At 37.4% G+C, this 23,539-nt stretch overlaps 2 protein-coding genes across 3 annotated transcripts; both read right to left on the bottom strand.

Moving 5' to 3' along the window:
* Nucleotides 1–6,311: 6,311 nt before the first annotated feature.
* Nucleotides 6,312–23,282, bottom strand: LOC120117314 (HEAT repeat-containing protein 6-like). Of its 2 annotated transcripts, none has more exons than XM_039137603.1 (13): nt 23,067–23,282; nt 22,166–22,417; nt 10,045–10,140; nt 9,833–9,927; nt 9,671–9,734; nt 9,492–9,579; nt 9,323–9,402; nt 8,198–8,413; nt 8,003–8,076; nt 7,641–7,747; nt 7,413–7,531; nt 7,088–7,165; nt 6,312–6,848 (listed from the first exon to the last, which is right to left on the bottom strand). In XM_039137603.1, the coding sequence occupies exons 1-13, from the start codon at nt 23,271–23,273 to the stop codon at nt 6,645–6,647; spliced, it is 1,680 nt and encodes a 559-aa protein (XP_038993534.1). In that variant the 5' UTR covers nt 23,274–23,282; the 3' UTR covers nt 6,312–6,644. The 2 variants fall into 2 exon arrangements, with proteins under 2 accessions (XP_038993534.1, XP_038993536.1); XM_039137605.1 differs by having other exon boundaries at nt 6,313–6,848; nt 9,323–9,396.
* LOC120117316 lies at nt 17,053–18,514 on the bottom strand. Its single transcript, XM_039137606.1, has 3 exons — nt 18,093–18,514; nt 17,860–18,017; nt 17,053–17,768 (listed from the first exon to the last, which is right to left on the bottom strand). The coding sequence occupies exons 1-3, from the start codon at nt 18,505–18,507 to the stop codon at nt 17,730–17,732; spliced, it is 612 nt and encodes a 203-aa protein (XP_038993537.1). The 5' UTR covers nt 18,508–18,514; the 3' UTR covers nt 17,053–17,729.
* Nucleotides 23,283–23,539: the final 257 nt, after the last annotated feature.

Below are 23,539 nucleotides of genomic sequence, written 5' to 3'. Positions count from 1 at the left end.
AGACGAAGAGAAGAACTTGGTTTGCAGGTTGAACAAATCTCTGTACGGTCTAAAGCAGGCGCCAAGGTGTTGGTATAAGAGATTTGATTCCTTCATTAAGTGCCTTGGATACAACAGACTTAATGCAGACCCTTGTGTTTATTTCAAGAGGTTTAGTGATAACGATTTTGTTATATTGTTGTTGTATGTGGATGACATGTTGGTTGCAGGACCCAACAAAGATCATATTGAAAAATTGAAGGCACAATTGGCTAAGGAATTTGAAATGAAGGGTCTGGGATCAACAAACAAGATTCTAGGGATGCAAATTCACCGAGACAGAAGTAATAGGAAGATTTGGTTTTCACAAAAGAATTACTTGAAGAAGATATTGTCACGATTCAACATGCAAAATTGTAAGCCAATTTCTACCTCTCTTCCTATTAACTTAAATTATCCTCCAGTAGAGAGGATGGAGGTGTCTCGAGTGTCGTATGCATTGGCAGTGGGAAGTTTAATGTTCGCTATGATATGCACAAGACCAGACATTGCACAAGCAGTGGGAGTGGTTAGTCGGTACATGGCGAATCCAGGAAAAGAGCATTGGAATATAGTAAAGAGGATACTGAGATAAATCAAAGGGACGTCAAATGTTATGGAGGATCAAACTTATTAATCAATGGGTATGTAGATTCTGACTATGCAGGGGATTTGGATAAAAGCAAATCTACTATAGGATATGTGTTCAAAGTTGCTGGTGGAACTGTAAGCTGGGTTTCAAAATTACAGTCAGTTGTGGCTACGTCCACAACAGAAGCAGAATATATAGCAGCTATACAAGCCGATAAAGAAGCAATTTGGTTGAATATGCTATTGGAGGAGCTTGGGCACATTTAAGAGTATGTCTCTCTGTTTTGTGACAGTCAAAGCGCCTTGCATTTAGCAAGGAATCCAGCATTTTATTCAAGGACAAAGCACATACGAGTTCAATACCATTTCATTCGTGAAAAGGTGGAAGAAGGAACGATAGATATGCAGAAGCTCCATTCCAAAGACAACATAGCAGATTTCATGACGAAGGCGGTCAATGCTAATAAATTTACTTGGTGTCGATCCTCTTGTGGCCTGTCAGAAACGTAAGCAACATGAATGTACAAGGTAGAAAAAATTGTGTGAAGATTCCAATCAAATCTTCAAGTGGGAGATTGTTGAAAAGTCAGTACAAGTGGCCAAGCCACTTTCGGTGCAAATGGGTTTGCTTTCGGTGCATCCACCGAAAATGTTGATTTTTAGATAATGGTAAAATCACAATTTAGTCATTGTACTTTAGGGTATTTATAAGATTAGTCGTTAAGTTTCAACTATAAATACCCTAGCTCATTTAGCTTCAAAACCATCCCAAATCATTCTAGCTTTCTCCAATACTAGAGAGTTTCTTGAGAGTTGTTTTCTCCTTTTTTATCAAGATAATTATCATTGTTTTCTCCTTGGTAGATCGAGAGAAGTTGTAATTCCTATTTTCTCATAGTGAAATTCTTCTACGTTGCCCGTGGTTTTTACCCTATATTATTTAGGAGTTTTCCACGTAAATTTTGTGTCTCTTTTATCTTCATTTTTATTTTCTCAAATTATCAGTTACGATTTTACTCTATCTGATAGCTGTCTTCCGCAACACCTTGCTTCTAGCTGATGATACTCTCTGGCCAGCACGATATTATCGCATCACAATCTGAGAAAATAGCAAAACATGATGAGGTGAAAGATTAGAATCGAAACACAGTGAAAACTATGTTGCCCTAGCATAGATGGATACAAGAATAAATATAGGTACGTGAAACTGTAGTTTCTAAAATTATATAGTACGAGTACGATAAAGTATAGTAAATATAAATAAATTTTAGCATTCGTAATTACTATAACATTGCGTATTAAATCTATATTCAAATTTATGTCTGCACTATCTTCGCTAAAACGGACATATCTTAAGTTCTCGACGTTCGATTGAAGCATTTTCGTATGCGTTAGAAAGATAACTTAAAGACGATTCATATGTAAGAGGACATTTCAACCCTGAAATGCCTAAATCGCATTAAAAAATCATCATAACTCAGCTGATATTCCAGACTTTAAAATCAACTTCAATTTCTTATCAAAATTATCTTTTTTTATGTTAAATCTACAAAAAAAAACTCTGGGTGAATATCTAATGTCATCCCGATTATGTCTTGGAAATCTATTCAACATACTCAACTAATTCTATCAGTATCCCTTCAACATGCCGATTATGTCTCGGAAATCTCTTCGACATACTCAACTAATTCTATCAGTATCCCTTCAACATGGGATGTCCCATACATACTCAAGCTGTACATGTCCCGTATTCATCTGGAGGACGTATTGACTATTGAGTACTTGAAAAGGCCTTGGATTGCCGTACCCGTGCAACATAGGGGAAAAACATACCAACACAATGATAAAACAGGATGATGGTACCTGAAGAAGATGATTTAGGTAGTCTGTGGAGACTTTGAACTCCAAAAATGAAGGGATCTAAGAAGGGTAGGTGGAACTTTGTATAAATAAATGGAAACTACAATGAAAGATAGAGTAGGATGAAAGAGGAAAGCATGAGATGTCCGCCATTACAGTAGTAGCTAGGTGAGTGGTGTTATATTTTGAGGAAGAAGGAAGGATGTTGCTACTTAACATGTATTTATGTAACAATGCCACTTGGAATGAATATAAGGACACAATATTGGAGAGAATTGGGGTAAAAGTGGGTGGATTTGGTCTAAACAACAAGCGTAAGTAGGAAAGAAGTTGAGAATTCACAGCCTCATTTCTGTGCCTTCAAACCTTTATGTTTTGATATATCCCATCCAAACTTCTCAAGAGCAACAAGATCAATCATCCCACTCATGTACTAAATCATGACTATATAATCAACGGGATTAGTTCAAGTAGTAAGCAGCTTAATATCATTTAAACATGTCTCGAGTTCGAGTCATTGCGTACACAAAAAATTCCCGTTGAAAGACTCTCCCGTTAAAATTAGGTATATGATCCGGGTCGATACGAATTAATCAAAACGAAACTTTGAGAATCGAGAACAACCATATATATATATATATATATATATATATATATATATATATATATATATATATATATAAAAGATAGTCTTTCCTTGATAACTCTTTAACTAGTGTCTTAATATTCTATATATCAAACATGAAATTTCTCACCCCAATAATAATTAATAAATCAATTGATGTCATTGTTACTTTTAGTCATCATTAATCCCATATCTATGAAAACAGATCAGTAGTGAATTCTAAATAATCTTATATCAAACGATAAAATTTTATATTCCAATCATATGAATCAAACAAGATGTTATCGTATATATCAACAAAATTAAATTTTATATTTCGTAAAGCAAACATCATCTACATATAGTCCATGTTTATATTGCTATTGTTATACCTCCTCCGTAGGTCTTTATGTTCAAACTTCGATTTTAACCAAATTAATCAATTGAATCGAAGTTTTTCCGATTAATCAATCGGTTAATTTTAAGTTTAATCGGTTAACGATTAATGATTTTTCAAACTTTGTTTATCGATTAATCCAGTTAATTAATCGAACTGAATTAATTGAATTATTAAATATTTAACATATTATATATATTATTTATATATTACTTAGCTTTAGGAGTGATTAATCTTCGATTTTTACCGAATTAATCGAATTAATAAAAATATTTAATATTTAATATTTAATATTTAATATATAATATATATTATTTATAAATTTTAGTTAATTCAGTTAATCGATCGAATTAACTGAACTTTGTTCGATTTGTTTAAAAGTTTTCGAAAAAATTTGGTTCGATTAATGGTTAAAGGGAAAAAATTGTATTAATGAATTTTATGTAGTTTGATTTAGTCGAATAACCGAACCGACCGATTAAACACCACTAGGTCTTCGCAAATGACTTCTTCATAAGTCAAACTAGGTTGTACTTCCGCTTTCATTCCTCTGGAGTTTCTAAAGCCTACGAAGACTCGTATCCTCTAGAAGACCACTCCCGAAGTTTCCGAAGATCATGTCCTTCAGAGAATCACAGTCCTTTAATTAGACCACTCCTTTGAAGTTTCTAAAGCCTACGAAGACTCGTATCCTCTGGAGAGCTACAATCCCATGACATGACCTCTGATAAGTCTACATAATTTGTCAGAGTCAAATTTATTATCTGACAACATGATCAATTCATTCCACCAACCTACAAATAACAATCATTGTCCTAAACTTGACACCGACACTAAGAGTCACTATAACTCTCCCCTAAACCAAGATTGAAAGGGAGACTTCTTTTTCTCGAGCTCTCTCTCTCACACATATATGTGTTCAAATCCGGGTACTCGTATTTTTGGGTAGTCGAGATTTTCGAGTAACAAAAGTTTGGCCCGTGGCCCGACCTTAAGAGACGAGTACATGTAAAACTCAGGTACTTGTATTTTCGGGTCACGGGTACCCAATTAATATTCATATTATTTTATTTTTTAATTTATATTAATTAAAAAACACATATAAAAACACAAAATTTAAAACTTAAAAGTTTATAATACATAACATAAACATAAAATTTATAAATTCACCTTATATAATCTAAAAATAAATTTAAAAATACAAAAAAAAAATCACAACTAAATTTGAAATAATTTGAGATGAAAAGAAATAATTTAATAAATAATTAAATGTTGAGGTGAAATAACTTTAAAAAAAATAGAGATTTAGAATGTTAGGGTGAAATCATTTTGAAATTGGAAATGAAAAATCTAATTTATAAATGCTATTTTAGTGTCTAAACAAAGATAATAATTTTAGATATTTTTTAACCCAAGTTTTAGGCGAAATTATAGTTAACTTATAAGTTGTAGCTACCTTCTATTGTTGTAACCCCAAGTAGAATTTATTTACTTATGATGTCATAAGATTTAGGTTGAAATTCTAACCGCTAGTCCTTTTTTTTATTATTATTAAGCTCTCTCTTTGCCAATTTTTCCTTCTCTTCTTCTCCTTTATGACGTTGGTGTACAGGGATGGAGCCGAGATTGATTCATAATAGGGGAAGTTGTTTAATTTTAAAACAAATAGGGTCTTAGAATATAAATTTACCATAAAAAATAAGATATTAAGGGTTTAGTTTCATTAATTTTAAAATTCAACGGCCTTAAAAAACAATTAAACCAGTCCAATTTGGAGTAAATGTTTAATTTTATAATTCTGCTAGCTTGGAATGCAAACCGACAAAACCAAATTTAAATTGATTTAATTTTTTTTACAAACCTTATAAACTAAAAATACCACCTACAAATAAAATAAAATCAACACACCAAATTCAGTTCGGAACTTCACTTCTGGATGAAGAGTTTCTGCAACAACAAAAAAAACCAAATACATAATCATATTCTATTTAGGTAAATTTGCTTCATAATTCTGTATTAATTTAGTGTGAGAGAGAATATGACGGGTACCTCCAACATTGTTAATATCAACATTTCCAAGAAGCTGCTCTTTCCATTTCCTTAAGCTCTCATCATCATACACTTACAAATAATAACAAAAGAGAAGCAGCAGAAAAAAGTTTTTCTTCTTCCCTCTTTTATTTAACTTTTTTTTTAAAAGCCAGTCAAAAGCTTTGAAAAATCAATTGTATGAAAAAATAATGTCAGTTTAACGAACCACATCAATTTTTCGTTACTGCAGTAATGGCTATTAATGACAAATGACTGATTTATTATAAATCAACGATATTAGCGACCAATCCGCTACTTTTGAAACTTCAATGAAGGAAACAAAATCTTATTCAAAAATTAGTGACCATTTTTGTAATTTACCCTTTCTTTTATTGATTTACTGCCTACAGCTTTAAAATTTCGTAATTTTCCACCCAGTCTCTCTTCCTTTGTCTTGACGCCACATCAAAATGCAAATAGTTGGCCATTGCATTTACTGTGTTGCATTCAATACGCACACTTGTAACTTCAATTCAGGCCATATAATTTTTGTTCAATAGTTTGGGATGATTAAAATGTAATATCTGTTCAGAATTTTTCTTAATCATTGACAATAAACACATACATTACAGACGCAAATGCTCAAACTCAAAATTTCTAAGGAAAACATTCCTTTAACCATATAATTTGAAAGTCTGATCAGAGACCTCTGATTACATTACTCATCATGTTACAACAAAAAGGTATGCAGCAGAGTCCAGAGTGTCTTAATCCAAATGTGAAAGAATTTAAATTATTGGATCCCAGTCCCACTGCATCCAATACAGCTATGAATACCTATGATAATTTATACACAATAGAACACTCCCCCTTCTCGCTCTCTCTCTTTTATGTAATTGTAACTGAAATTCTAGCAGCCGGATTAGTGTACGGTCTAGAAAATCTGCACCAAACTCTCCTCACCACTCCAATATCTCACTCTGTTCAATCATTGGATAGGAAAGGGTATTTTTCCAATCCAATTAACTGGTATACTAAGGGCGAATGTCAGATAGAGTAAAATTAGTCTCCAAGGTGACCAAACCAAAATTACCCAACATAACAAATCAGCCAGAGCAAGCCAAGCAAAATTAAAATGGCAGATTACAGTACCACCAGCTTCTTGAATTTCTGACAAATCGATTGCTGGTTTGTGCTTTTATAGACTTCGATCATGGACTGTACAGCTTTATATATCATCTCTTTCTTTTGGCCCGTAGAATCACATCCAACAGTCTCAGATTGAGCACTCGTTTCCCCCAGCGAAGAGTATAGCATCTTAAACCAGTCCTCTAGAAAAGATGCTTTCTATTACACAAGAAGAGAAATGGTTAAATCGTTAGTATCTAACAAACCTATGGTCATTAGATTTAGTGCTTGATATCTTGTACAAATTTCTCTATCCATGCAAAACGCAGCCTTTCTATTTTGAAAGCGAGAAATCATCTATAACACAAACTATATGCCAAACATAAGTTCCATAAAAAGGTGCACTGGATTCATTCATGACATTTTGTGAATGTCAGAAAACGTTGTTTAAAGCTTACTTTGACAAGAAAATCTTTCAGCGGTTTGTGATCAGAAGCTGAAGCAAGGCTAAGAACATGCAACAAGGTTGAAGTTAACTGCAATAGAAAACCCAATAACGAGTCAGGCATGGCCTTGTCTTAATCACCGACACTTTTTTATGAAAATAATTAAAATAAATTAAGGAATTTATTCTAAAAATGTCATGAAACTTCTGATTCACAGGAATTATTGAGCGATTCGACCTGGATTAAGAAATAAGTACTTGTTTGAAAAATGCAGAGTGCAAGATTCCTAAATCATGTTATATCATTTCAAAAGACTTCATTATATGCATAGAATAACCTGCTTCTCCAGCGCAATCCTATATTTGAAACTTGAAGGCGCCGAAATAGAGTCTGAACCTAGATTCTCGACTACATGTTCCAGGCCCTGGACAATGTCCGGGAAAGATTTCCCATAATCTGTGTCAAACAAAGTAAGCTATGTCAAAACCCAGCTTTAACCTGTCAACAATATGATACTCTCAAGACCAAGAGTAAACAGAAGATTGAAGGTATCAGTACAACTCACCAAGTGCCGTTTCTGGCACAGCCAATGCAGCAGCAGCTTGTATCCTTATCTTGAAGTTCGAAGAATCACGTAGAAGTAACAGAAGAATACCAAAAACTGATGGAGCCCTGCCAGAATTGTATACATGCATATTGTTGTGATATACAAAATATTAGGAATTAATTTAGCAAGAAATTATGGATTTACTTAATCATAAGTATTTGTTGTAATATTCTTTTTTCCTTGTTTGTATACACAATTGATGATAGAAAATCAGATTTTAGCTTGTATGTTAGACAACTTGAATCATTCAGAAAAGTTAAACTATTAAAATTATGCGATATTTGAAGAAAAAGAGCATGAAGAAATTAGCATCATCATACCAATCCATATCCTGCAGTTGTATTGTCTTATTCAAAAACATATTGCTCAACGCATGACAGACATTCCATTGAACCTAGTCAATGTAAAGTCACAATAAGAAACAGAGCATAGCTAAACTGACATTAAAAATGATTTCATGCTTGTACGATGTTGAGATTAGAAGTTCTACAGAAAAATTAAAATGCAGGATATACCTTGACATTTCCAGTTGTAACACAAGAAATAAATGCTTGCACCATTCTCTCTAGCCAATGCAAATCCTTCAATGATGCAGGGCAGGATGAAGTTATCCCACCTCCATCAAAAGCATTCGGCTCACTTCTTGCTGGCTTTTTATCCACACATGGTGAACTCGAATATCTGAAAAATCGTGCAAGATTTCCTAGAGCTCTTACAGCATTAGATTTGACCTAATAGGAAGAAACATAAAGAGAAGTAAAAGCTACAAGAATTTCTAACTGATGTAAGAAGATGATAGTTACAATCTCTCTTCTAGATATTAAAGTTCACAAAACCATCACTCGGCTGAACTTCAACCGAATATTTTGTTTTGACTCTTCATTTTCCCCAAGTACCTGCTTCCGGAACTTGTATCTAAAACACTAGTGCGAGTATATGACCTCCAAGGATCCTCTAAACATATGGAAAGACCTAGAAAACCGACCATGCCCCCTATCGGATATGTACTTGCATGCAACACTCAAACTGGAATTTGAGTAACATTAAACATATAGTTACCAAAATGAAGTAAATCTAACACCCGAGCAACCAGGATCAAGTATACACAATATATACAAATAAAAGATCAGCAAGTTCCACAGTTTGCCATCAAGTAAAAGGTATCTAGACAACCTGACAGCATTTCATTCGTTCTTGGACCAATATGGAACAAATATTCATATATCTGAGCCTAAAACTACTGAATTCAAATTTAATGAGAACACATTCTTGCTAGCAACAAATTAGTAGCACGCAAATGGATTAAGATAAAATTAGATGTTGTATAAGCAACAGAAAATCCACTACACAACTGATATATGAGGTGAAGTCAAAGTACCGTGTACATTTTCTAAATTGATAACCATGCCCTCCCATCTTATCCGTTCTCTTTTTCAGATGAAGAAATTCATAAATACGTTACCCAATTGTGAAAGAATATATATGCTAAAATGCATAAGTATTGTCAGGACAAACACAAAAAGTTGTAATTGTATCCAAGCATACACAACAAAAAGGCAAAGTATCTAAATAAGCTATCGGTCACACCAATCTCCCATTAATCCATAAAAGGTTATAAGGTGCCTAAAACCATATCATACCTTGTCTCCATCTTTTGTTAGACGCAGAGCACACTCAATTAACAACTCCACTAAATGGAAGTTTGTTTCTGAATCTATAACTGTGCATGGAAAAAGTAATCAGATACTTGGAAACATTTGTGTCAAATATATCAGATTCAAATATGTTTCCCTCAAGCCAGAAAGTTACCTGTTGATTGTTTTAAAGGAAAATCCTCAACAAAGTGACGGAGAGAATCACATATGTTTGCCAAAGCCCAAGAAGCTGGTATGCGCACCTGCAAAAGTATTTTTAAGTGATGCTTGCATGTTGAACACTAGATATATAAACACTCTTCTAAGGTCTAAATCAAGATGAGTAAGAATTACCGAGACCACAGGATCACGAGTGTTAATCTCAACAGCATGGATAAACTTGCCAAGGATCTCTGCACTAAATAGTTTAGGCATTCTGTAAACTTTATGTTCGTGATTTTTGCACATACAACCCATTAAATAATAAAAGCTTATATCCTAGCATTGCATAATCACCTCTCAGGAGTTTTTTGGAAACATGAGACAACACCAATTGCTCGACAAGAAGCTGACCGAACCAAAGGAACCTTATCATGCTCAGCAGCATTGATCTACATTTTTATTTATCCAAACACAAATCTTAAGAAAATGCACGTTATGTAAGATAACCAAAAAAGGAGAACAGGAACACAAATTCAGGTTTAAAATAACACTATATCAGGACTTACTAGAGACGAAACAATGAAGTCCTGATTTTCCTTCGAGAGAGTGAAGAACACGGAAGAAGTGATTCCAGCAAAACAAGTTACTGATGCAGATCTCACCTTCCAAAGAAAAGCAGTCCAGTGTCATATACAGGTAAGGATAGAATGTTTCAATCATGTTAGAAGTGCAGTCCTCATTAAGAATGAATTACTAGGACAAATAATAAGCACCAAAAATTAAAATGTAACACTTCCCGTGTTAGTGAGAGAAGCTCCAGCTTCTCTCTAACATAGGCGATTTCAAATTTTGAATCTCCACGAGCCCAGGCGCTTTAGATCTATTCTCTCCCTCTATCATCCCCCGTTGTCCGCCACAGCCGTCCACCAACTGCCGCCGCCGTCTGCCGCCACTTTCCGACCACCGTTTTGACGCCGGTTTTTTCTTGGGATGATCACAGGCCCACGGTGATTTCGATTATGGCCTTAGATTTGTGATTGAATCTTTCAATCATCGCAGATCTTGACGAAATCCTCTGCCGTTTTTAGCCGCTTCCCGTCGTTCGTGCTCATCAACGCCGCACCACTGGACACAGCGCCTTCTCCCGACCAGAATCCCATATCCAAGTGTCGAGAATCTTTTATTCTCTCCTTTTATTTCTAGTAAACGGGGTTGGCAGTAGTTCATCCATTTCCTCCTCCTTCCTGTTTTTTCCAGACCTAACTATGGCACCCCAAAAAGTCCCGTTTTTTTAGTGAGAGAAGCTCCTGCTTCTCTCTAGTTTTTTAGGCGTTTTTTTTACAGCTCTTTCTTTGATCTCTCTTTTTGTCTTATGATGGCAAGTAAGGTGACTAGTTCTGCTGGGAAAAATTGTTTTACGGTGATCATTTTCAACATTCAAGAGCGTCTTCATCATAAAGGGCTTTGGCTATTATTCGATAAACATGGAGAGGTGGTCGATTCTTTCATCCCTAACAAAAGAAGCAAGGGAGGAAGTAGGTTTGGCTTTGTTCGTTTCACCAGATTGGAGGACGCAAGGAAGGCTATCAACTGTGTTGACAGATCTAGGATTCGCGGTAATGAAGTTAGAGCTTTTTTGGCTAGATTTCAACCCCGAGAAGCTTTTTGGAGAAAGAAGTTTTCGGGTTTAAAACCAGCCGAGATCAAGAGTAAAAGGGAGGATGTTGGGCATTTAGAGGCTCCCATTGTGGGTTCTGTTGACGAGGACAAACTGCTAACTTGCAGAGGCAGCTTGGTAGGGTGGTGCAGAAATTTTTTAAAGATGAATGAGTTGGCTGCCATAATGCATAATGAAGGCATTTTAGGCCCGAAAATCATGAGGCTAAGCGGGTTAGCAGTTCTAATCATTTTTGAAGATGATGAGAGTAGGGATTTCACGCTGAATAATCAGATGGGGGCATTGAATAAATGTTTTGGCAAAGTAGAAGTGTGGTCGGAAAACTTTCATTACAGCAGCCGTCGTGCGTGGCTTTCGTGCAAAGGGATCCCACCGTTCTTGTGGAATCCCTCCACCTTCAGAAGCATTGCAGACAAATGGGGAGAACTTATCTCCATTGACGAAGGATCTGTGAATCCAGGTTCTTTTGAAAGGGCTTTGTTTCAAATTATTACAAATCGTCAAACACGTGTGGAAGAATCCGTTGTTTTGAAAGCCGGGGACTTGTTATTTACAGTTTGTATTTCTGAGTTTGAGCCTTGTTTCAGTCCCGATTCAGTCTGGGCAGACTCGTTCTTGATGGATGAGGCAGTTGCTTCCCCGTTATCTTTGGTGGGGGAGCTCGTCGGTGTCTCGCCAGTTAATTCTCCCGTGGTGGAGGTATGTCTTGAGGGAACTGGCAGAAACGAGGACTCTTCGGTGGAGAAGATTTCTGAGCGTTGTTATGTGGATGAAGAAAGTCTATTATGTTGTATGGGGGAAAGAGTTAGTGGCTGCTTCTCGTCGGGTGGGGAAGTAGTGGAAAGGAACATAGGGGAGGATTTTATTATGGGCTTCAGGAATTATGCTGCTGGTTTGGGGATTATTCCATCGGAATTCGAGGATGTGGTGGAGCATGAGAATGTGCTGGATCAAGGGGCTAGAGAGTCAGTTTTTGAAAGCAGCGAAAGTTGTATGTCTGCACGTGATAGAGAGAGAATATTGGATTTTTTTGATTCATCCAACTTGGATGGTCGGTTAAAGGCAAAGGTGATGAAGAACGTGATTAACATTATCAAGAGGCGTGCTATTAGTAGTTCAAAGGGTGTGGAGGCCCACCAGGATGGGGATGCCAAACAGATTGGGGCGGTGGTTGACAGGCTGGATGGCAGAGATATATCGGGGTTAGCAGAGAAAGTTTCGGGTTCCCAATTAATGGCCTGATACAGCCAAATCAAGCAGCAGTAGAAGGTTCAATGTGTGGGAGATTTTTCTGTTCTGGGAGCCAGATTATGATTCCATTTTTCCAGCTTTGGAGCCAGAGTCTATAGTTTGGTTTTCTGCCCTCTTCGTGTGGATGGAAGCTCCTGGATGTCTGTGTTTTATTTTGGATACTATGGTTTGAGTCAGCTGTCATTTTCTTGTCTCTTTTTTAGGTGTTCTGTTTTCTGGTGCTCTCCGAGTCAAGAGTTAGGCTTTTAGTTGGGTTAGTCCTTTAGAGGATGTTGTGGTTGATATTAGGTTGAGCTACTGTTGCTGCTATGGGGTGTTTTTTGGTTGTTTTATTTTTTTTTGATAGGAATAGGAGGTCTCATTAAAAACCTCCCTCATAGTTGCCTCTTGAGAAGAGGCAACTAACGGAAGGAGGAAAAGAGTACCTCAATATATTAATAAACCCGAATTACATACAACTATAACTTACAACATCACCCGAAGTAAAATACCAAACATAACCGCTAACAGTAAGGACATTCAACCTATCCCCTCCTTAGCTAACTTGTCCGCCTCCCAATTACAAGCCCTAGGAATCAGCCTAACCATAATATCCCTACCCGAAATTACATCCCCAATTTCCCGAACCAAAGAACTGAAGAACGAAGGAGCCTCAGTAGGCCTGAAAATCCAATCCACTGCAGTCTTACAATCACTTTCGAGAATAAGTCTTCCCTTCAACGCCCAATCCGAATGTAGAAATAGATCAATTCCTTCTTTAATGGCTTTCAACTCAGCAAACAGAGGAGGACCAGGTCCGACAGGCTTAGAGAAATAGATCACGGTAGAGCCATTCGAATCTCTCAACAGACCTCCAATTCCACCCTGCAAACCATCACTTCTAACAGCCCCATCCACATTGAATTTATAAAAATCAGGTGGACGTGAATACCAGCACAGATCCTTCTTCTTCTTCTGAAAATTGACTGCTAAACCATCTGCTAGCCTTGGATCTCCTATTAATAGATCTACCTGGATGTTAGCTTCAGGAAATTTAGCCAGAAACCATTTGGCCAGCCTGAATCTGCAAATGAAGAACAGTGTAGATCTCTCAAAATTCCATTTTTCAAACACCACTAAGTTCCTAGCCTTCCAAATCGACCACATAACAACACCCGGGATGAAATTCCAAATAGAAGAAGAAGCCTTCAAATCAGACCATGAACTAAGTAGAGACGGGGGATCTTTGGGCAGAACAGTATTAACCTCCCATAAATTGATGAACAAATTCCACAACTCCCAAGCAACAGGACAAAACATAAATAAATGGTGAATTGTTTCTTCCTCCTTTTGGCATAAAGGACATATTAACTCTTCCAAAGGAATACCTCTTTTCTTCAATTCCACTCTAACAGCTAATTTTTGGTGAGATAATTGCCATAAAAATGTTTCAACTTTTGGGGGAGCCAATCCAGACCAAACCCATTTCTTCCACTGAAAATTTCCTCCAGAGCTACGAATAAGAGCTGATCTACAGGCCTTAACTGAGAACAAACCATCTCCACTCCCAGACCAAATTAGGAAGTCATCAACAGCATCAATCAAGATAATATTATCAATCAAAGTCATTAGCGATATCCATTGATCCAATTCCCAATCGCATAAATTCCTCCTCAGACAAATATTCCAACTCCAACAATTATTATCATAGCAGCCAAAGTCCACAACTTTCCCCGTTTTGTTAATCGATAAAGCATAAATCCTAGGAAATTGTTCTTTTAAGGTGGAATTATTAGCCCAAATGTCATTCCAGAATTCGATTGATCTACCATTCCCCACTTGGATCTTGGAATTGGACCTCAGACAGTTCCCAATATCGTCCTTTTTCTCATAATTATTCACAATTCCTCTCCATATCCATGAATCTTGCGGGTTAACAGCCTTATTAATTGAAAGAGACAAATTGTTAATATTGTGCTTGCAGCAGATCATCTCCTTCCACTGAGAATGTTTATCATTTGCAAACTTCCAAACCCACTTCCCCAGAAGCACTCTATTCGCCATCGACAAATCCAGGACACCCAAGCCACCCTCCTCGTACGGTTGACACACAATTTTCCAATTCACCCAATGAATTCGCTTCTTCAAGGGATCGTCCCCCCAAAGGAATTTAGCCATCAGAGAATTCAACTTTTGGTTAATCTTTAGAGGGATTTTGAAAATAGAGAGAAAGAAAATTGGCAAGGACGACAAAACAGACTTCACTAATACTAATCTCCCTGCCATCGAAAATGTTTTTGCTTTCCAGCCCTCTAATTTGCTATTGAACTTCTGCAGAACTGGTTCCCACAACAGATCCGAATTTCTGTAAGTGCCTATCGGTATACCAAGGTATGTCATAGGAAGAGCCCCAACACCACAACCAGCGATCGTAGCCCATTCCTTTAGAACCTCCTCATCCATATTAACACCAAATAACTTGCTCTTTGATAAATTAAGTTGGAGGCCTGTCATTAAACCAAAGACCCTCAATACTCTCCTAATATTCATAATTTGAGCAGAAGAGTCCCTGCAGAAAAGTATTAAGTCATCTGCGAATTGTAGATGCGTCAAATGAAACTTATTTTCCGCCCTACCAACACTGAACCCTTCGAATAGATCACAATCAGCAGCCTTAATCAACATTAGATTCAGTAATTCCCCAACAATATTGAACAGCATAGGAGACAAACTGCAGCCTTGCCTCAACCCTTTCCCCATCTTGAATTCATTAGTCGGAGAACCATTGACAAGAACAGAAATTGAAGCAGAGGAGATGCACAAATCAATCCAAGAAAGCCACCTATCTCCAAAACCCATAATTCTCAGGAGTCTCAACAATATCGGCCATTCCACCGAATCATAAGCCCTTCGAAAGTCCACCTTGAAAACAACACCTTTCCTCTCTTTTTTCCTCCAATCATCAATAACTTCATTAGCCAAAAAGGCACAGTCCAGTAGCTGCCTTCCGGGAATGAAGGCAAACTGAGACGGACTAACCAGAACACTAATAACAGCCGCAAGCCTTCTAGCTAGGACTTTGGAAATTATCTTATACAGACTGCCAACTAAGCTTATCGGTCTGTAATCTTCTATACCTTCAGGATTTCTGATCTTTGGAATCAACGTTAGGAATGAATGATTGACCCCATGCTCCCAAATCCTTCCATTATAAAAGTCCTCGACAAATTTCATAATGTATGACTTCAGAGATGGCCAAAATTTCTTAAAGAAACCCATGGTGAAACCGTCTGGCCCCGATGCTTTGGCACTATCCGAGTGCTAGACTGCCTCCCACACCTCCTGTTCTGAGAATCTAACTTCAAGAAGCTTCTTTTGATCATCTGTCAATTTAGCAAAAGTCAAATTGATTTTGTCCACCTCTAGGGTTGTTACCGAGTTAAAATTGTCCTTGAAATAATTAAAAACAAAGCCTCTCAGCTGATCCGGTTCTGAAATAACATCCTCAGCTACCTTCAATGAAGAAATAGTGTTAAACCTATTCCTATTCAAAGCACACATGTGAAAAAACTTTGTGTTTCTATCCCCCTCAATACTCCATCTCACTCTTGACCTCTGCAGCCAAATGCTCTCCTCCTTCCTATGCAAATTCCACAGCTCCTTCCTCGCAACAACCATCAAGTCCCATTCTTGAAAAGAAATCCCCTCTTCCTGTAGCTTCAATTCCAGACCATTAATTCTGGATTCTAATTCAGAAATAGCATCGGAAAATCCCCTGTGATTATTCCTTGGCCAATTCCTAATAGCCTGCTTAGTTCCTCTAAGCAGTGAAAACAGGCCCCTACCACCAATACCCTTCCTTAGATTTGATAATGACGATTCCACCACCCCAGCAAACCCATCTTCCTCAAGCATGTAATTATAGAACCGAAACGGCTTAGGGCCCCAATTATTGCATTCTTCTACCAACAAAACTGGATTGTGATCCGAAAGGGATTTAGGAAGCATTTTTGGATCACATTTGGGAACTGATTTAAAAATGATCCACTAATCTAATCAAAATCTATCCAACCTTACCCAAGTAGGTGACTCTCTATTATTGCACCATGTAAATCGCCCCCCTACTAGCGGTAAATCCATCAGATTTGATGACTGAATAAAAGACCTAAGCAGATCCATAGAGTGCCAATTCTGAGTAAACCCACATTTCTCCTCAGGGTCTAGATAAGCATTAAAGTCCCCCCCCCAAGCAGACCGGCAAGTTGATGCTTTGAACAACACATAAAAAAACCCTAAAAAATTCCTCTTTATCAGCCTCTACTGATGGACCATACACATTGATAATGACACATTCAAAATTGCTCATCTTAAACTTCCCTGATAATGTCATAAATCTACTACTGTTAATCTGTGCACTAACCTCAAAGTAATTCTCATTCCATAAACATATTAGACCTCCTGCCGAACCATCAGCTGGAAAAAACAACTGCCTCTGAGCAGATTACCTCCAAGCTTTCTTGTTAATCCACTTCTACAGACGTTCAGTTTTGATTCTTGAAGTAGTAAAATAGCCGGCTTTTCTCTAAGAACCAACCTCGACACTGCCCTGATTTTTTCAGACTTCCCAAGCCCCCTAATATTCCATGTAATCATTTTTAGTTTTTTTTTTTTTTGATAGGAATTGTAGGCCTCATTAAAAACCCCCTTCTTGATTAAGGAACTTATAATGAGTTCCTTCATCAGAGGAAGGAGGAAAAGAGTGCCTTAAACTTCATTAATGATAATACCTAAGATTACAACAAGAAGAAGCCCCTTACAACAATTTGAAAAACCCATAATAAAATACCCCTAAGATACACTGGAATTAGCCAATGGCAGATTTAGCCATCCCATCAGCCTCAATATTGGCTGCCCTAGCAACCCATCTAATAACACCCTCAACTTCTTTTAGCTTGATAGTTATGTTCCTTACAAGACTGACAAAAATCTGAGGGCAGAAAGTTCCATTCTTAACCCAATCCACGGCCAATTTGCAGTCTGATTCTAACAATAAACGACCATTAATACCTCCTTTCACTGAATCAAAGAAAATTAAGCCCTTCTGAATAGCCCTTAGCTCCATCATAATAGGTGGACCTGGACCCGTGGCCTCCTTAAAAGATCCTAGAATAAGACCTTCCTCATCTCTTAGAATACCCGCAACTCCACTGCTGTTCCAATCCGAATTTGTAGCAGCATCCACATTCAATTTTACAAAGCCCTTAGGAGGGGGGGACCAAGGAACTGTAGTAACCATCGATTTGTTGAGAGGGAAGCATGAATCCCCAAGAGACGGGTCCCCGATTAGAGAATCCATTGAAATACCAGAATCTGCAAACTTAGCTGAGAACCAAGATGCAAGTCGTACTCTTGCTAAGAAAAATAGATTAAGATGGTCAAACTTCCCTCTATCAAAAACAATATCATTTCTTATCTTCCAAACAGTCCAAATAATAACGGCAGGAATGAACTTCCAAATGGTAGACCTAGGATTAAGATCTTCCCAAGCTTGAAGAAACTTCTGCGCATTTGTATGAAAAACCACAAAAAGACTCCAATACTGCACAAATTTGTTCCAAAGTGACCACACAACTGAACACGAGAAAAATAAGTGAGAAGAAGATTCAACCTCCAAATTACATAAAGGACAAGAAGGATCTGTTATACCCGTAACCCCTCTCTTAACCAATTCAGACCTCACTGGCAGTTTTTGAAGAACTACCTGCCACATGAATACCTCAACTCTTGGTGGCACCAGACCTTTCCACACAAATTTCTTCCAAACATAATCCTCCTTCTGAGCCAAAGAACAAGTCTTCACACATGAATTAGCAGAATAGACACCAATTCCGTTTCCTTTCCAAATCAGACCATCGATTGCCTCTTTAGACAGATAAAAATTAGAAATGATAGCCATCAGGTTAGCCCACTGTTCAAATTCCCAATCGGCTAAGCTTCTCCTCAACTGAATATTCCAGATCCATCCCAAAGAGCTGAACTCGCCAAATTCAATCAGTTTTCCAAGCTGGTTTGTAGAGATTGCGAACAACCTCGGAAAAGAAACCTTAAGAGGACAGTCCATTGCCCATTTGTCCTGCCAAACTGAATAAATTGACCATTCCCAACTTCTAGTCTGAACATGCTGCGAAAATAGCAACCAAAAGAGTCTTCTTTAAAATAAGAATTCACCACCGAGCTCCAAATCCAAGAAGCTTGAGCTGGGATTTTGCGATTGAACAATAAAGAAAAAGGATCAATATTGTATTTTGAACAGATCATTCTCCTCCAAACAGCATCCTTGTCATTTGCAAATCTCCAAGACCATTTCCCCAATAGTGCCCTGTTCATATTGCTAATATTTAACACTCCTAAACCACCAGCCTCCTTTGGCTTACACACGTTAAGCCAACTAACCCAATGAATCTTATTTTTCTCCGCTCCTCCTCCCCATAAGAACTTAGACATGATTGAGTTGAGTTTAGAAGTTACGGATGATGGAATTTTGAATATAGACAAGTAGTAAGTAGGAAGAGAACAGAGAACCGATTTAATCAAAACTAGTCTCCCTGCCAAGGAAAGGGTGGCAGCTTTCCAACCTGCTAGTTTGTTGTTAAATTTTGAAACAACTGGATCCCAAAGAGCGATTTAATCATTTTTAGTTTTGACATTTGGTTTAATAACATTCAACACCAAATTCAATCCACAAGGTACAATCAGGAGGCCTTTCCAATCCCCAACAATTCCATCTTGAAAATCTCATCCTCTACAATTTGATTCCCCCCTTTAAAAGAAATTCCCAGCATGTCACAGACTTCCCTAGTATATTCCGCTTCCTGCCTGGCTTGAACAAAGTCTTGAGATGGCTGAGACACCTCCCTAGCGTATTCCACTGACTCCCTGTCCGTGCTACTAGTCACCCTCCTATATATTCTATCATGAAATCTTACTTCCACTTCACCCTCCGAACATACACTACCCGAATGACAAGGAGCAATTCTGAAAATTCTCCTGTTCATTAAATTTTTTGACCGAGAAAAGCCCTGACCAGAATTTTTTGTAGACTCCAAACTGCTCTCCTTATCTAAGAATTTGCCATCCACCTCATGGTCACCAGATACACTATTCCTATCAATGTCCATTTGTCTATGAGAATTTAGCACAATATCCTCAAGTATACTCCGCTGCTCGATAGCCTGCTCTACAATCAATTCAACGCCCTGCTCAGCTTGTACCAATTCCTTCTCCCCCCCTGAAATTATAATCACTTGCCTAGGATTATCAACTTCTACAGGGACCAAAGGATTGACTAAATTGTTATTGGGCTGGAAAATTAGTTTATCTCCAATCCTTTTTACATTATATGCAGGCCCAGAAGGACAGATTTTCATTGTAGAGTTTAAGGAAGACTCATTAACATCAGATTGGTTTTTTTCAACGGGAGAAGTACTTTCCCTCAGACCTAGTCCCACGTGACCTTCCACTTGGAAAGACCTATTTTCCACAAAACCTGACAGCCCACAATTGGACTTTTCTGCATTTGACTTTCTTGAAATAGCCTGACCCTCAGTAACTCCATTCATACCACTATTATGACCATTATTCAGCCAAGAAGTAACTTTATGCGAAGAAATCTCTGCAAAATCTTCTCCTTCAACTGCTCTTTCTGGAACACAATCCTCCTCTGACTCGGAAAGGACAGAATCCCTGTTCACCTTGTTTGAAAATTTCTCTTCCATCTTCCTCCCCAGTTCCTTCGGCTGGATCAACACAGACCCCATGAGAATCTTAACTTTGAAAGATCTACCATAAGAACCTATAGTGACCATTTCTGGAACATCGAAGGGACTCTCCACCCTTAACAAAACCTTCGCAGACGAAAGGATGTATCTCATCTTTGATTCTTCCTTAAAACAAATGAACCTTCCCCAATCCTTAGTAAGCTTCTCCAAGAAAGCCTCATTCCAGCACAATAAGGGCAAACCACACAGTTCTATTTGGCACAAAGCCAAAGGAACTCCATTCTCATTAACTGCTGGAGCTAACCAATCGAAACACAAGGACAACTCTTCCTTCTTGTTCTCCCAAGCATAAGAAAATTCATCAACAGAATCAAAAGTGATGATACAAGCCTTCCAAGCATAACCCCATCTCGACACCTGGATTCCCAATCCCTCTATCTCCAAAGCTTCCTTTACCGACTCATAATCATAAGTTGATTTCATTATTCCTGTTAATGATCGTTTCACCCACTTGAAATTGTCTGTCGCAATATGCATCTCCCACACGTTCCTCACACCAGTAGCATTACGTTTGCTACCCTCCACAAACATCTCTGACTCTTGTTCTCTTCTCTTGCTTACATCAGACCTCGCTACTTCCTTATACGTTCTGCCATCCCTGAAGCTTTGCAACGACTTTGCCTTTAACCCATTTAAAACCAAGTCCTGCTCTCTTGACTTGATCCTCAACATACTCTTCCCATCATCAACCTCCTTAGTTCCCTTCTGATACTTAGCAACCCCTACCGATAATCTCCTCCCATCGAACCATCTCCCATTCACAGACTGGATAGCTTTTTCCCTACTTTCCTCATCAATAAATTGGACAAAAGCGAATGTTGAGGACTTGTACTTTGATTTCTCTAAAAACCGCGGAATGAATATTCTCACAATCTGACCATAAGGGCTAAAAAACTCTCTAAGCACACGTCTTGAAACCCTCTTACTAAGATTGTCAATGAACACTGTCCATTCCTCAGTAGAAGCAATGGACTTTTTCGAGTTTTCTGTACTTCTCTCTCTACCTATCTCACTCATGATTTTAAACTGGGACACAAATGCATGGATTTGTTTTTTTTTTGGTTGTTTTATGGTGTTTTGTTTTATGTACGGGGTCGATATCTGAATGTATTTTGGTGTTCTTATGTTCAATGAAATTCTAAGGCACTCTTTTCCTCCTTCCGCTGATTAAAGAGCTTCTATTTAAGTCTCTCTAATCAAGGAGGTTTTTAATGAGGCCTTCATTTCCTATCAAAAAAAAATAAGCACCAAAAATTGCAGCAAACAGAAGAATTTATCCACAGGGTTAACATCTATTTGTCAACCAAGTAGATAATGGTAAGCAATAAAATGAAGGGAATGGAAACTATAAGTTATACTATGCCTGCAGGGAAATAAATGACGCCAAATTGAATTCCCAATTAGGATGGCTTTACTAGTTAGTTATCATCAGAAATAGGAAATTTATCTGACAGTAGCAGAAGATTTATTTTAATAATGCATTAATCCAAGAACATGTAGCCCTCAAAAACAAGTTTCTTGTACGCAAAAAATTAAACTTCACCATTCAAATCATTGGTCTTACATACAGCACCAATGGCCATGCATATTAAATCAGAATTCTAAAACTTTTCCAGAAGAGTCAGCAGTTAAGAATTTGATTGTCAAATGTATCTCTATTTTAGTTTCTCCAAAAAAAATAAAAGCCACATGAAGTTGGAAATAATTTACACCATAACATAACTGACCCAGAATTAGACAGAGGAAAACCAAAAATACAGGGATAAGGCAAAGAGAATTCTGCATGCATCCACCTCTACTTGCACATGGAAGAACAAATACAAAATAATGATGATGATGATGAAAAGGAGAGTCAACCAACACAGCATGAATAAGTCTTAATCTGCTACATGTCAGTCATCTGCAAAAACTGAAGAAAGGGGGAAGAAGAATCTAACCAACCATTGCAGATATATGCCATAGAATGAGAGGCATGAGCTTCTCAATTGTCTCAGCCCACTGCTGACTTCCTGATGGACATGTATTTCTTTCTTCTTTAGCATCTTCCAAACACTTGGGCCCATATGATGGGGCTGACGATACTTTCTTTGTCCTTATGCAATCAGAAGTAAATGGGGAATCCAAAAAAAATTCAACCGAAAGATCCTCAGTTCCTCTAAAACCAGATATTGCACGAAGGCATTCGTCCAAAACCTGATGAATAAAATCATAAATTAACATCAGAAGGGAGAAAAGGGAAATTCGGAAATGGAAACTGGACAAACTATCATACAGAGAGGGGCATCTTTGCCTCTCATATAGGTAGTGTAGATTGTAGATATGTCGTGTATATTAGTTATTGTAACTAGTTAGTTTCAGTCTTAGTGGGAGACTTATCTATCTAATTAGTTATTATAGATAAGTCACTAGTTTATCTCTAAGGTAGTTTAAAATAGAGTGTTACTTAGAACAGTTGTACAAGAGTTTTTAAAAAAGAAAGACTCTTCTTTTAGCAATTGAGTGATATAGAAATTAGAGAAACTCTTTTTCTCTAAACTCACAGGTAGCTCAAACTATCATATCAACTACTGAAACTACCCTAAGATCTAATACATCTGATAACTCTGGCAAGAACAATCTGCTGCCCATCTATGTCTTTGGTGCACAGATGAGTTTCTGTATTTTCCAGAACCAAAATCCAAAGGAACCACAATAAAAACAATAATAATAACTATAGAGTAAATTTAGAAGGATTTCATCTGAAATGTCAATGTCAATGTCAATTGGTCACAAAGATTATGGTTACAAACTTATTTAATAATAAATAAATAAATAAAAGGAGGAAACCAGTTGGCAATGTCACCTTTATAGAAGATGTAACGATTTTTTCCCCAACAAACACAGTAGTATTTCCAGCTTGTTCCTTCCAGGATTTCGTTGCAATTTCAGCGGTACCTTCTCTCAGAAATTTATAAACAATGGCAGAGAGTTGTCCCCAACATACTAACATTAAGTCCGGATAATTGTGTGAAACAGCACGAAGGGCCTGCAAAATGAAATGCATATACATGCATAACAGGTATTTTAAGATCAAAATACTCGGAAGAAATTTGAAGAAAAATGAACTCAGACCTCAAGTTCCAAAATCAAATATCAACAATCAAAACCTAATCCATCTCCCTCCCCACTCTCTCTCTCTCTATAAATATATGTGTGTGTTTGTGTAGATACAAAAATTGAGAGATTCGCATATACATGTGTGTGTATGAACTACATAAAACTAGGTTCTAATTTACATCCATTTAAAATAAAACCAATCTAAAAAAACATGAGTGA

This window comes from Hibiscus syriacus, unplaced genomic scaffold (genome assembly GCF_006381635.1).
Source record: "Hibiscus syriacus cultivar Baekdansim isolate YM2019G1 unplaced genomic scaffold, ASM638163v2 tig00110319_pilon, whole genome shotgun sequence".
Classification (NCBI taxonomy): Eukaryota; Viridiplantae; Streptophyta; class Magnoliopsida; order Malvales; family Malvaceae; genus Hibiscus; species Hibiscus syriacus.
The sequence above is the reverse complement of the archived record's forward strand: the minus strand, read 5'-3'. Positions and strand labels throughout refer to the sequence as shown.